This window comes from Canis lupus, chromosome 12, assembly GCF_003254725.2.
Source record: "Canis lupus dingo isolate Sandy chromosome 12, ASM325472v2, whole genome shotgun sequence".
NCBI lineage: Eukaryota > Metazoa > Chordata > Mammalia > Carnivora > Canidae > Canis > Canis lupus.
Genome location: NC_064254.1, coordinates 1938106 through 1952727, shown reverse-complemented (window position 1 = coordinate 1952727; position 14622 = coordinate 1938106). Strand labels below are relative to the sequence as shown.

The 14622-nt window shown below is 36.5% G+C and overlaps 1 protein-coding gene across 1 annotated transcript in view; it reads left to right on the top strand.

The window, feature by feature from the left end:
- The window catches only part of TSBP1 (testis expressed basic protein 1), a 155717-nt gene that overhangs the window by 32526 nt on the left and 108569 nt on the right, over window positions 1-14622 (top strand). The window contains exons 18-22 of the mRNA XM_049091970.1: window positions 2988-3008; window positions 3977-3994; window positions 4485-4505; window positions 5210-5227; window positions 8524-8544. Coding sequence (XP_048947927.1) covers window positions 2988-3008; window positions 3977-3994; window positions 4485-4505; window positions 5210-5227; window positions 8524-8544 — 99 coding nt within the window. The remainder of the gene's footprint in view (window positions 1-2987; window positions 3009-3976; window positions 3995-4484; window positions 4506-5209; window positions 5228-8523; window positions 8545-14622) is intronic.

Below are 14622 nucleotides of genomic sequence, written 5' to 3'. Positions count from 1 at the left end.
TATATAAAATAATCCATTTAAAATTTTATATAAAAAAAGAAAAAGAAAAAAAAGAATCTAAGAAGAAATAACATATTTACAAACATAGTGTTCTCAAGAGGGAAGGCTCACCCTAGTTATTTCATTTGATTATCAAGTCGTTTTAAAAAGAATACTGATTGAACACATGTGGTCTTAGCACAGGAATAAACTAATCAGTGGAAGTACACTAATCAGTGGGGTTAATGAGGAGTGGCATTAGTAAAATTGCAGCAACAAAATTTCTAGCACTTGTCTGACCCAGGAACATCAATTTGAATAACTATCCATGTGCAATAATATCTTCACAAGAGCCAAGGATTCCAGATGAGAGGCTATAGAACCTGGGTAAAGCGCAGAAATAAGAAAAGACCCACTGAGGAAGGTAGGAGGGATAGATTCATATTACTCATATCACCCCTCTTCCATGCACAATTGGTCCAGCACAGAGAGATACAATTATGGGAGGAGAGTCCTCAGCTCACTCTGGCATGTACTGGTTGAATCCTATGGCATCAGGCTCCTGATGAACTCACATGAATCAGACTCCCCACTTATCCCCAAGGCTCCAGGATAACCTTATCACCAGGCCATTTCCCCCTCAGCCCCAGCTGCCACACCCACTCCCATGAAGACAGGCTCCAGCCCATCCTTGTATGAGACCAAACTCCACAGACTCAGATGCTAGGAACAGCCCAATGGTTACCAATGCCTGGTTGGCAGCTGTAGACACAGGATCTAGGTCTGTCTGAGCTGAGCCAGGTCACAATCCCTTCATCACAGACTCAAGGACCAGGCCCACCATAGTGAACACAGGCCCCAGGCTTGACCCAGCAGACCCAGGTACAAGGCTGGTTTCCATGTACCCAAAAATAGGCCTACCTACCTGCTAATCCAGGAACCAGACCTACTTTCCCAAAAACTCTAATAGCAAGCTTATACATGGCCCAAGAGGGCAGACCCAGAATCTCTTATGGCCTGAATGCCAGAGAGTTTTTCCTGTCAACTTCAGTCTGTAAAGACTAGAAGTGGTGCTTACTCCCTCAAATGCAGATGCCACCACAAGGCCACAAAAATCATAAATGATCAAGGAAATATGACTCCATCAAAGGAAACTAATAAAAAATCCAATGACTGACCCTAAAGAAATGACAATCTATGGACTATTGGACAAGATATTCACAATAACCCCCTTAAAGAAATTCCATGAACTATAAAACAGACAAATGAAATTATGGAAACAATGCATCATATTGCTGAAGGATTGACATATATATGAAAGTACCTTCAAAAATTATTGGATACACACTGAATGCATAATTGAGGGAAGAAAATGAACCTGGGGTGGTTCATTTCAAGTCAAAGGGTTTTCAGCATCCCTATATTATTTTCTTTCTTAGAAGAAAAATTGTGAACAAAAATGACAAATGTTACATTATAGATAGTATGATTATTGATTTCTGAGGTATTATTATTTTTTACAATATCTCAAAATAAAAAGAAAGCAAATGAGACAATAATACTGTAAAGTCCTAAGGACCTAGGTGATCATGGCAACATTAGCTATGGATCACCAATATGTCCACCTGTAAAAGATCCAGCCTCTCTTGCAATGTATCTTGGTCCTCCAAGCTCTGAGAATCTCTCAGAGAGTCATGACACAATCTTACACATTAGTCTACCAGAACAAACTTCTGGTTCCTCTTATTTTATTCACTGTCCATGAGGCTATTTGAAGGAGCCCCACTTACTTCCATGAGTGATGCCGTTCTTTATCAAGGCGCTGCCTTCTGAAAAAAACACTCATCTCAAAGTGCCTTGGGGTGTTGTGTTCAATGAAAAATTGAATTTTCATACTGATACTTATAACCTGAGCCCCAAAATAGCAGCCTCACAACACTACTTCAGTGAAATTGCTGCTTAGTCAATTGTGAACAAGAATACACATACACACATTTTTACCCACTGAAGGAATAGTTTTCACCATTATTGCAACCCAAATTCATACTTAGAAAACAATTTTCTTCTGTGTGGTATTTTCATTTTTACATGTATTTTGATTGCTTGGGGTAATAGTGTATCAGATAACTCCTTTTCAAATCTTACTTTGTCATATTATCCCTGCTTTGCTTTTTCACACCTAGCCCTTTCTAGTGATTCTCTAGAACAAAAGAACAAGCTGCCCCAAAAATTTATTATTTCACCTCTATGAAATAAAAACAAAAAACAAATAAAACCATTGAAATTATTTTTCCTAGCCTGATCAAATTTTCAAAATCTTACAACTAAAAATTTTCTAGAGTTTAGGCGCAGAATGTCATACAGTCACCACTCTCCCAGCAATCTCTTTTGCTCACCCTCATGAATCTTGTAGCAGAGATCACTGCATGCCTTCATATGCCCCATCCCTGTTTCACTTATAAGGCACAAAATCTTCCTCGTGGTTGCTTGAAGAGAACAGAGGGAAAGGAGGAGCACTCTGATGCTGGCTACAGTAGGGAGAATCTCTTTCATGATTCAGTAAACATTTGTTAAGTACCTGCTGTTGCAGAGACCATGCTAAGTGTGGAGTTCAATGAAGAGGAAATAAAACCTACTCTCACCAAAGTGACAGAGTGGGCAATTCAAGTAAGGAACCATGGTGAGGACTGCAGAGACAGAGATTGTGGGTGAAGACTAGAAAAGTAAAATGACAAAGGAGGACCAAGAAAGTAGCTCAACTAAAATAGAGTGGGATATGACACATTTCCTGACTTCACACAATCAGGGATCTAGAGGGAAAAAGGAAAAGTGAGCTCCATCACTAGCTCTGGATCCTTCCTTCTAGAACATTCCCAAGGCAAAGTGGTCCCTGCTTAATAATCCTTTTCACTATTGTTCAGTGTATGATGTTCATTCTAGAATGACATCAGTGAAAATGTGTTTCTGTTTTATCAGACAACCACACTAATTTGTCTTTTTTATTAAAGCAAGACCAGAGAAATCTAAGAGTAAGTTCCATGTTTCTCTCAATTATATTGTTATAAATGTTTTTTATGGTATCTAGAGGCCCTTTTGTGCTCTGTTTTAATGTGAATGTATCAAGATTTAAGAGTTATATTTCTGACTTTGTGCTTCATCAATATTGTAAGCATTCCTCATCTTCTAATTTTTTGTTTCTCTATTCCTATTTCCGGTAGTTTGTTCCATTTTCAACTATCAATGTTCATTTGAAGGCTATAATTGAAACTAATTGGTACTTAATATGGTACCAAATAAAATTTATTTGGTAATTACAATGTGCCAGGCACTGTACTCAGGGCTTTATATACGCATATACATTATATCAGATAAGTATTGTTATTGCTATTACAAAGAGAATGAGATAGTGAGACTAGGTAACTTGCCTATGATCCCACAATTATGAGCAACAGAGGCTGGAATTCAAATCCAGACTCTAAAGGTCCAGCAGTGCCTCCATCCCAGTCAAATGGTGAGACATATGGTCATCCAGCCCTAAGACAAGTATGTTTATAGGGAAAAAAGAAAACTTTCCCAAATTGACATAATGAATGGTAATTAGCAAAGCAAGAGTCATATGAATGGTCATGATAAACCAATGCCATCATTTCAAAGAAGTCATGGGAAGAGAGGAATAACAATAAGAAAACAAAATATAAGTGACTTAAAAATCTTACCAGTCAATGAACAGTTTGAATTAGCAGAGAAACTAGAAGGAAGAAATAGCATCTCCCAATGATTCCACTCTTAACCTTTTTTTCCAAAAAGGCACTCAAATTAAGAGGGCATTAGCAGAACAATCTGAAGATATTCTCACATCATATTGAACTGATTCTAAATACAGAATTTGGTGGTCCCTCGAAGTCCTATTTCTAAAACTTCTAGCATAAAGTTTGAGAAATAACTCTGCTGTTCATCCAGAAATCTTTCACTCACTTATTTGATTTCTTTTTTGCAGTAAAACAAGAAGAGCCAGGTAAGTTCTATATCTTATTCATCAATTCTGGGGTTGGCTCCACTAGTTAAATCCTTTTCTGAATATGAAAGACCTTAACATTCAATCTACTTGGATTGGCTCTACTGATATCAACAAAAAACATTTTCAACTAAATATAAAGTAGAAATGACAGAGAAAAGTGGGAAAACACATAAGCAATAAGAGAAGGGAGTAGAATGAAAATGGAAGCAAAATTTGTAGAAAATGAGGCTTTTCCAGCTCTGTGGTATTTCAATTTCTGAAAGAAACTGCATGATAAAAGGAAAATGAAACTTCTTTGCCACTTTTTCAAAATGACTGTGTTACTATTGGAAAAGAGAGACAAAGTAACTCATGTCAAAGGTCCAGAGCTTGCTTTCCCTTTTCATTCTAGAAATTCCTATCTGCAAACAGTAGCAGTAAGACTATTGTCAATGTCAATTTTGTTATCAGTGTCAACCTATACTAACAATTTGTGTTTGGATTTTAGCCCATGTAGCAGTACCTATCAGTAAGTTTCTTTTCTTTTCATAAATCTGGTACAAATTGGGATCCCAAAGTAAGGAGATAATTTTCCTAACTGACCAATTCCATTCCATGCTTGTATTTATAAATATTTCCTCTCCCTCTTGGCAACTTGCTGGGTTGTTAATTACTCAACAAAGAATAAACATTTCACTAAGAGAATAAATATAAAAGAAGCATTTTGTTTTCTAAAAACAACTTCAAATAGCTTTTAATGATAAATAAAATTTGCCATACAGCTAACAGGAAAAGATATATAGGGTGGGATATCACAAATGTGGAGGTACCAATAAAAGAGGATAAATCAGGAAGATATCTTAGGTGTAAGGACAGGAAAGAAAATAACTGCAATCAGCATTTAAATTTGCTATTGTTTAAAAGTTCTCTGCAGGATTTAAATCCTCCATACTAGATGAGAAAGAAAAACAATTGGCATAAGCACTTAAGTTCTAGCCTACTCTGCCTTTGTACTAAATTGAAATATAAGGAACCCAGTTACATCAGACTGAAACTACTTTTGTACCACAAAAGAAATGCTAATCCCTCTTATTTCATCATGGATGTTTTTATTTGGGGAGGTTTGGGGTCTTCCAAAGATCTCTTTACTAATACATTGGAAAAAGTAAGAAGGAAACTATTTTTTATCCAAAAACTCTGTTAATATATTTTTATTTCATGTTGTTCTGCCAGTTACTCCAGTACCTATTGGTAAGTTATTTTTCATCTATTTCTTAATTCCAGTGTTCTTTAGAAAAATTTCCCTGAAATAAAGGATTCCACGTTGATATTTTCAACCCCCTTTACCTCCCCATTATCTAATACCTCTTTAAATGACAGATGAATTTAGAAACTATAATATGCCCAAGGCCTAGGTAAATAGATAAATAAATGATAGAAAATTAGGACCCTGAAGTAGTATTTTTCACCTAATAAAAAGAAAAATTTAAATATGATAAGTAATGTCGGCAATGCTTTGGTAAAAATTATACATTTATACATCATTGATCCCATTTAAATTTATGTAAATTTGGAAATTTCCTTTTGGAAAGCACACTTGAAATATGTTGCAAGATACAATGAAATACAGTATCTTAACTCATAATTCCATTTCAAGACATATGCTCTAAGGAATAACTCTAAATAATAAAACCAATTGCAAGTATTAATTTGTAAAAAATGCTAAGGTAATATATTGCAGTGGATAATAAAGGAATCAGATGGACCTCAGTTCAGATCCCAGCCAGAACACTTAACCAAACATGGCTTTGGGTAAAGTAATTTCTCTAAAACTTGAATTTGTGTTATCTCCACTATCTTCTCTAAATGTGATGTTTTTATTGTCCTTATTCCATATTACTGGAACAATTGATTTATTTATGTATAAATCAGTGGAAAGCCTAAACCTCTACTGTGAAAATAAAGGAAAACAAACACTGGTGACAGTTTAAATATTTTATCAACAAATCAAGCCACCAGAGAAATCTAAAAATGAAGAGTGAGAAAGAGCAGAGAAATCAAAACTCAGCCAAAAGAGAAGGGCATGAAAATTGGGAGAGCTAAGTTCAATTCAGGCAACATCTGATTCCTTCCTCCTACTAGGCTTCAAAGGATCTACTTTTGCATACTTTTCAAGTGGATGATTTCCAAGAGAAATACTTTTTCAAAAATTATCTATGAATATGGAATTTTTCCCAATTTCCTAAGAACTGTGTATATTTCCCCATCCTGATCAATACCACATAAAACAGAATTAATTTTTCATATCCTAGTTACTAAAGGATTATGACTTCACCAACTCAATTACTCAGAAAGACCATAGTAGTTACTCATTTAAAGTAATCTTTCCAGAGAAGATCTACTTGTCTGTTTTGTTTCTTTTTTTTTTAATTAAAGTACAGTTGACACACAATGGTGTGTACAGATATTTCCGGTATATAACAAAGTGGATGGGACAGCTCTGTACATTATGCTATGCTCACCACAAGTGTAGCTACCATCTGTCACCAGACAATACCATTGGCTATATTCCCTATGCTGTCTATTTTTATGTTTTTGATACATGATTCTGAAGTACCTCTAGTAGTTCAATCCTTTCTTTGGCAGTCAGAACTTTGAAGTTGACATAAGCTAGTGCATTCACTTTAGGTGTTGTGAGAGAGATGGGTATTTTTTACCAGATTATATAACATTTGTTCATTCTTACAATAATTAAGAGCACTAGAATTAAGACAAATTCTGTTCAAGACCCCAGTGGAAGTATGACTTTGACTTGGATGAGATTTTCTATATAAACTCAGCAGCTGCCTTTCAGCAGTTTCCATATTCCCTGTGCCTCATATACAAAGGGCAGCCATTTTCTCCTAGTAACTGTATTTCAACTCTTTTCTAAATAACTGATGAGCAAAGAATAAATCCCTGTAATAACAGTCATAAGTCACTATTAGCTCAAAATTCATAAATAATACTTATCAATAATAATTGTGTGAAATAATATTTGATATACTAACTGGAAACTAATATCTAGACATTAATAACTCCTAATAACAACAATAATTCTTATTGCACACCATCCCCCACCACTCTGTTGCCTGCAGTTTATATAAAGTTGGGGGTATATTAATGCCTCCAGCCTTGCCCTTTGCCCAAGGTTACTGAACAAAATAATGGAGGAGTTGATTTATCATATTTCTTTGCAGCTTCCTTCTTAGAAAGTAATATAGTTTCAGGAATTCTTTCCCATTTCTGCTATAAAGAATATGATTAGTAACTGAATTTTTACAAGCTTAAATTTTGTGTTAGGTTATTAAAGTTTTGTTTTGTTTTGTTTTTCCCCCTAAACTTATCAATACTGTTTCTTGGCAATTCTAGTATCCTGTGGACTCCCATAGGGTTCAGGTTTCATGCTTTCATGGGCATGAAATCTCATGGGCTGTAATCACTTCTGTAAATGCAACTTAAGTGGCATATTTTCCCATCTCTTCACTCTCAGATTTTTCTGCATTTCCTAAAATTACTGATTTTAAATGAAAAATATATTGATGCAAAGGATAAAGAGGACAGGCATAATATGGACTTTTCATGAAAAAATAGAACAAATTTCTCAAAGTAATGAACTTAGCTCAGATATTAAAAAACAAAAAAAACCTGGAAAGTGAATAATAGAACAAAGACATAATGACATAAGAGATTGAAGTGGGAAGAAAAGTAAAATGAGTGAAATCTGAATAATCATTGCTAGCTCCTGAAGAGTTTTAAGTTCTCATAAAAATTGATAAGAAAAGGAAGAGGGGCTAACCTCAATTCCACTTTGCTTACTCTAAATAAAGATAACTACCAAAGGATTATTAAAGAGGACCAGGAGATTGAAGCTTTTGGAATTTCTCATTTGCTATTATAACTGATCCTCACTCTACCCTATTCCCCATCCTTGAAAGACATGAAAGAACTATCATCTTACATGGGTTACATGTCTTACTTATGCTACTTCTTAGGCTAGATTTAGCATCCTGATTAAATCTCAGAGATTATCAAAAAGAAACACAGAAAAAATTATCATGACAACAGTTCTTAAATTGATAGTTACAAATAAACTTTCTGTACTGCAAAAAGAAATATGATGATAATTGACATGGTGATAGAGGTTTGAAAGGGAGATAGAATGCTGAAAGACAGAAAAGAAAATGAAGAAGGAACTTAAGTTAGTAACCTTTAACTGGTAACCAGTTTCCTGCAAGATTGTGACCCTTGGTATGGTTAAGAATGTTAAAATAATTATTTCATTAGGAAAAGTAAGCTTTACTCCTATAACCCATCCAACAGGCTTTCCAAAATCGCCTGGATATTTAGGTTATTAAAGTGTAGTTAATATTCAATTAATAAGGTATAGCATATTCATATAAGATTTGTTTCCCAAAAGTCCCTTTTCCAGTGTTCCAAGTAGATTTTCAATAGGAACTGAGTACAAAATTTTTAAAAATAATAATATATTCTATTTTCTTTTTTAGTAATTGGTCCAGTAGCAGCTGGTAAGTTCCACTTGTGTTTCTCAGTTTCCTCTGTAACAACCAGGGTTCTTTATTTGCACTGATACTTTCAATTATCTGGCCACTCTGAACACTGAGAGATTATTTTCCATCTCTTCTCCTCCACATTTTTCTAGTACTTCTTTCATTTACAAATAGTTTTGGGGCAAGGAGATTGTATATCAGAGGCCCATAGAAGAGTAAGGGCAAAGGAAAAAAAATTGTTCATTTGGTTACAGTATTAAGTTACAGAAGAGAAACAAAGGAAAACAATGTTGATAAAATATCATAGGATCAGATTACAGGAAACCTTGGAAATAACACACTATGAAATTTATATTTCAGTCTGAAGCTCTACAGTCACAAAACAAAATTCCAAAAGATAAAAGGTGGAAAGATATGAATAATGAAAAGATATGAATATTAGTGAGAGTATTACAAGGACAGATTCTGCACATGCAAACAAAGAAAACACTAACTAAAATAGAGTTGAATACAAAAAAGAAAGGCTGATCTTTGTCCTCTCCTTCATAAAATTTATCACATCTAAACCTGAACCACCACTGCTGTTCAGAGAAAAAGGGTTAGGAGGAACAGTACTTTGAAAGCCTTTTCTGACTTCTCCTAGAAAGACTCAATAGAGATGCCTTTCATACCATTCAAGTGAACTATGAAAATTTGCATTTCCATAAAAACAAACAACAAAAAACTGTTGTTCTAAATGCACCAATTTAAAAACAAAGACTAACAAAACTCTAATAAATAAAACCAAACAGGAACCAAATAAATATAAAGATATTCCATGTTCATGAATAGGAATACTCAATATTATCAAAATGTCAATTCTTCCCAAATTTATCTCTAGATTAAATGCAATGCCATCAAAATCCCAGTAAGATATTTTGTGGATATTGACAAATTAGTTCTAAAATTTATATAAAGAAGCCAAAGACCCAGAATAGCCAATACAATATTGAAGGAGAAAAAAGTTGGAGGACTGACACTACTCACCCTCAAGACTTGCCTATAAAGTTTCAGTAATCCAGATAGTGTAGTATTGGTAGGCAAAGAGACAAATCAGTAGAACAGAACAGACCGCTCAGTCCACATAAATATAGTCAACTAATCTCTGACAAAGGAGGAAAGGTAATACAATGGAGCAAAGATATTATTTTCAACAAATAATGTTAGAACAAGTGGACATCCATTAAAAACAAAAAATCTTCTCCCGTATCTTACATGCTTCACAAAAATTAACTCAAAATGGATCGTGGACCTAAATATAAAACTCAAAACTATAACTCTACTAGAAGATAGCATCAGAGAAAAGCTAAATGACTTTCAGTATGGTAATGATGTTTTAGTATATGTGCTACAAAAGCAAGTACTTTTTAGAGATAACACTAAGAACACCAATAAAAAATAAATTAAAAAAAAAACAGTAAAAAAACAAACAAACAAACAAAAACACTAAGGGCATGATTCATGAAAGAAATAATTGATAAATTGGACTTCATTAAAATTAAGAACTCCTGCAAACAAATAATCTGATTTTAAAATGGGCAGAAGATTTGACTAGATATTTTCCCAAAGAAGACATATACATGACCAACAGATACATGAAAAGATGCTCAATGCTACTAATTATCAAGGAAACAAATCAAAACCACAATGAGATATCACCTCATACTTTTCAGAATGGCTAAAATCAAAAACACAAGAAAAAATAAATGTTGAGGATGTGGAAAAAAAGGAACTCTGGTGCACTGTTGGTGAGAATGTAAATTGTTTTCCAGCAGAAAACAGAATAGAGGTTCTTCAAAAAATAAAAAGAAAAGAAATACCATATGATACAATAATTTACCCAAAGAAAACAAAAACATTAATTTGAAAAGATATATGCATTATGTTTATTGAAGCATTATTTACAACAGCCAAGATATAGAAGCAACTTAAGTATCCATTGATAAACAAATGAATAAGAAAAATTATAGGGATCCCTGGGTGGCGCAGCGGTTTAGCGCCTGCCTTTGGCCCAGGGCGTGATCCTGGAGACCCGGGATCGAATCCCACGTCGGGCTCCCGGTGCATGGAGCCTGCTTCTCCCTCTGCCTATGTCTCTGCCTCTCTCTCTCTCTCTGTGACTATCATAAATAAATAAAAACAAAAAAATTTTAAAAAAAAGAAAAGAAAAATTATATATACATATCCCACTCACCATATTTACATATATGACATACATATATAATAAATATATAATCTTATACATCCACAAAAAAGATGTGATCATACTATTTGCAACACCATGAATGAGCCTAGAATACATGGAGTACATACACACACACAATACATGGAGTACATACACACACACAATGGAATATTACTGTCATAAAAATGAATGAAATCTTGCTATTTGCAAGGATGTAGATGGAGCTAGAGAGTGTTATGCTAAGCAAAATAAGTCAGTCAGAGAAACACAAATACCATATGATTTCACTTATATGTGGACTTTAAGAAACAAAACAAATGAGTAAAGGGGAAAAAAGAAAGACACAAACCAAGAAACAGATTCTTAAATATAGAGAACGAACTGATGATTACCAGAAGGGAAGTGGGTGGGAGAATGAGTTAAATCAGTGATGAGAGGGATTAAGGAGTGCATTTGTTGTGAAGAGTACTGGGTGATGTGTGGAAATGTAGGATCTCTAAATTTGTACACCTGAAACCAATATTATACTGTACATTAACTATCTGGATTTTAAATAAAACTTAAAAAAATCAATACAAAATTTAACAATGACCCAACTATACACTATCATTAAGGAACTTACTTCAAATTCAGCAATAAAAAGAAAATTATAGAAAATATATACTATAAAGCATTATTTAAAAAAAAAAAGTAGCTATATTAACATCACATAAAGTAGATCTTAGAGCAAAAATTTGCCAGAAGCAAGAAGGGACATTACATAATGATAAAAGGAATATACCAAGAATACCTCAAATCAACAACCCACAACACAAGAAATAAGAATGGTATTTTATGACATGTGAAAATGATATGCAATCTAAGTTTCATTGTCTACAAGTAATGTTTTATTGGGACACATCCTTTTTTGTTTTCTTTTGCATATTGTCTATGAATACTTTTGTGCCACAACAGCAAAGTTGAGTAGTTATGACAGTGATCTTATGGCTTATAAAGCTTAAAATATTTATTATCCAGTGCTCTATAGCAAGATTGGCCTGCTTTTGCCCTAAAAGAAACTAAAGCACAAGAAATAGATTGGAAACTTACTAGTAGCTGCTTGAGGTATTATGAAAATTGAAATAAGAAAGTATATTAGTGGTAGTGTTTTAGGATCAGAAACACAGTTCTTCTGTATCCTTATTTCCGTAATTCTTCTAAGGTACCATTCAAGACTCCTAGCAAGATACAGTGTTATAGTAGGACAGCAGATCCCTCAGTATTAAATAATAATCTGGTACTTCTCACTACCTTTAGGATTCTCACTGTTATCCAAGTTACTTTCATATCTCTAATTCCTCTGATTTCACCCTAGCCTTCCAGTCAATCCCAATACAGCAGCCACAGGGATCATTTTAAGATTCAGGTCATCTTTCTACCTATGATCTATAAGTCTCCATCTTTCTTGATTCAAAGTCATTACAGAACCTCTCAAAAGAAGGTCCTGAAAGATCTATGCCCCATAATTCTCTAATAGCTTTCCTTCATCTTATATTTTTTTATTATGTTCCAGCCACACTTGTTTTCTTGCTATCCCTCAAATAAATAAGAGTAGAGTCTTTCAAGGCAAATGAAAATAAGTTGTCATTAGCATAAAATGGATTGTTGTATTAATGAGATGTTTCATGTAAGCCTTATAGTAACAACAAAGCAAAAATCTAGAGTAGATTTGCAAAAAATAAAAATGGAGAGACTGAGCATATCATCATGGTAAGCCACCAATTTACAAAGTTGGACAGAAACATATGGGGAAAGATTGGAGATACCAAAAGAAGGCAAAGAAGAAGAAGGTGAAGCAGAAGCAGAAGCAGAAGCAGAAGCAAAGAGAAAAGAAAAATGAAGAAAGAAGAAGGAGGCAGCTTCCAATAAGACGGCAGTAGTAAGTCTTACATATAAATGTAAATGGATTAAATTCAGCAAAAAAAGCAGAGAGTAGCTGAATGTATACAAAAACTAAACCCAACCATATGCTGTCCACAAGGAGACTTATTTCAGCTCTAAAGACACACATAGGCTCAATGCGAAGAGATGGAAAAAGATATTCCAGGCAAATGGAAACCAAAAGAAAGTGGAGATAGCTATGCTTAGATCAGACAAAACAGATTTTAAGTCAAAGGCAGTCACAAAGATGAAAGTCATTATACAAATATGATAAAATGGTCAATACATCAAGAAAATATAACAGTCATAAATGTATACACTTCCAACACTAGAATGCCTAAATATATTAAGCAAATACTAACAGAGCTGAAGGGAGAAATAGATAGGAATACAATAAAAGTAGGGTAGTTCAATACCATCAGTAATGGATAGATTATTGAGATAGAGATCAACAAGGAAACATAGGATTTGAACCATACTTTACGCTAAATGGACATAGAAAGCACAGAACATTTCATCAACAGCAGCAAAATACAATCTTTGCAAGTGCTCATGGAACATTCTCAAGATAGATCATATGATAAGACACAAAATAAATCTTGGCAAGTTTCAGAAGACTAAAATCACATCAATAATGTCTTCTAACGTAAATGGTATAAAACTAGAAATAAAAAATAAAAGGAAATCTGGAAAATCTACAACTATGTGGTAATTAAACTCACTTCTGAACAACCAACAGGTCAGAGAAGAAATCAAGGGGAAATAAAAAATTATTAGGAAACAAATTGAAGTGAAAATGCAATATACCAGAATTTATGGTATGTGGAAAAAGCAATGATGAGAGAAAAATCTGTAGCAATAAATGCAGATTTTAACAAATTAGAAAGACCTCAAATAAACGACCTAACTTTATACCACAAGAAATTAGGAAAAGAGGAGGAGGGGCACGATGGCGGAAGAGTAGGGTCCCCAAGTCACCGGTCCCCACCAAATAACCTAGAAAACCTTCAAATCATCCTGAAAATCTACGAATTCAGCCTGAGATTTAAAGAGAGACCAGCTGGAACGCTACAGTGAGAAGAGTTCGCGCTTCTATCAAGGTAGGAAGATGGGGAAAAAGAAATAAAGAAACAAAAGGCCTCCAAGGGGGAGGGGCCCCGCGAGGAGCCGGGCTGAGGCCGGGGCGAGTGTCCCCAGGACAGGAGAGCCCCGTCCCGGAGGAGCAGGAACTGCACCAACCTTCCCGGGAGAAAGGGGCTCCAGGGAGGTGGAGCAGGACCCAGGAGGGCGGGGATGCCCTCGGGCTCCCGGGGACACTAACAGACACCTGCGCCCCCGGAGAGTGCGCCGAGCTCCCTAAGGGCTGCAGCGCGCACGGGGGGACCCGGAGCAGCTCGGGGGGCTCGGGGGCGGCTCCGCGGAGGGGGCTGCGGGGCGGGAGCAGCTCGGGGGGCTCGGGCGGTGGCTCCGCGGAGGGGGCTGCGGGGGGGAGCAGCTCGGGGGGCTCGGGGGCGGCTCCTCGGAGGGGGCTGCGGGGCGGGAGCAGCTCGGGGGGCTCGGGGGCGGCTCCGCGGAGGGGGCTGCGGGGTGGGAGCAGCTCGGAGGGGCTCGGGGGTGGCTCCGCGGAGGAGGCTGCGGGGCGGGAGCAGCTCGGGGGCTCCGGGGCGGCTCCACAGAGGGGGCTGCGGGGCAGGAGCAGCTCGGGGGGGCTCGGGCGGTGGCTCCGCGGAGGGGGCTGCGGGGCGGGAGCCCGAATCCACCAGTGCAGGCCCCGAGCCAAGGGCGCCAGGACACAGCCCAGGATCCGGCCTCCCGCAGGACAGGCAGAGGCCGGGAGGGCCCAAGACAGCGAGGACGCTCCTGCCCCGAGCTGAGCAGATCAGCGGCCCTGACCGGGAGCCTCCAGGCCCTGCAGACAGGGAGCTCTGTGGTTACTACGGGAGCTGACTCTA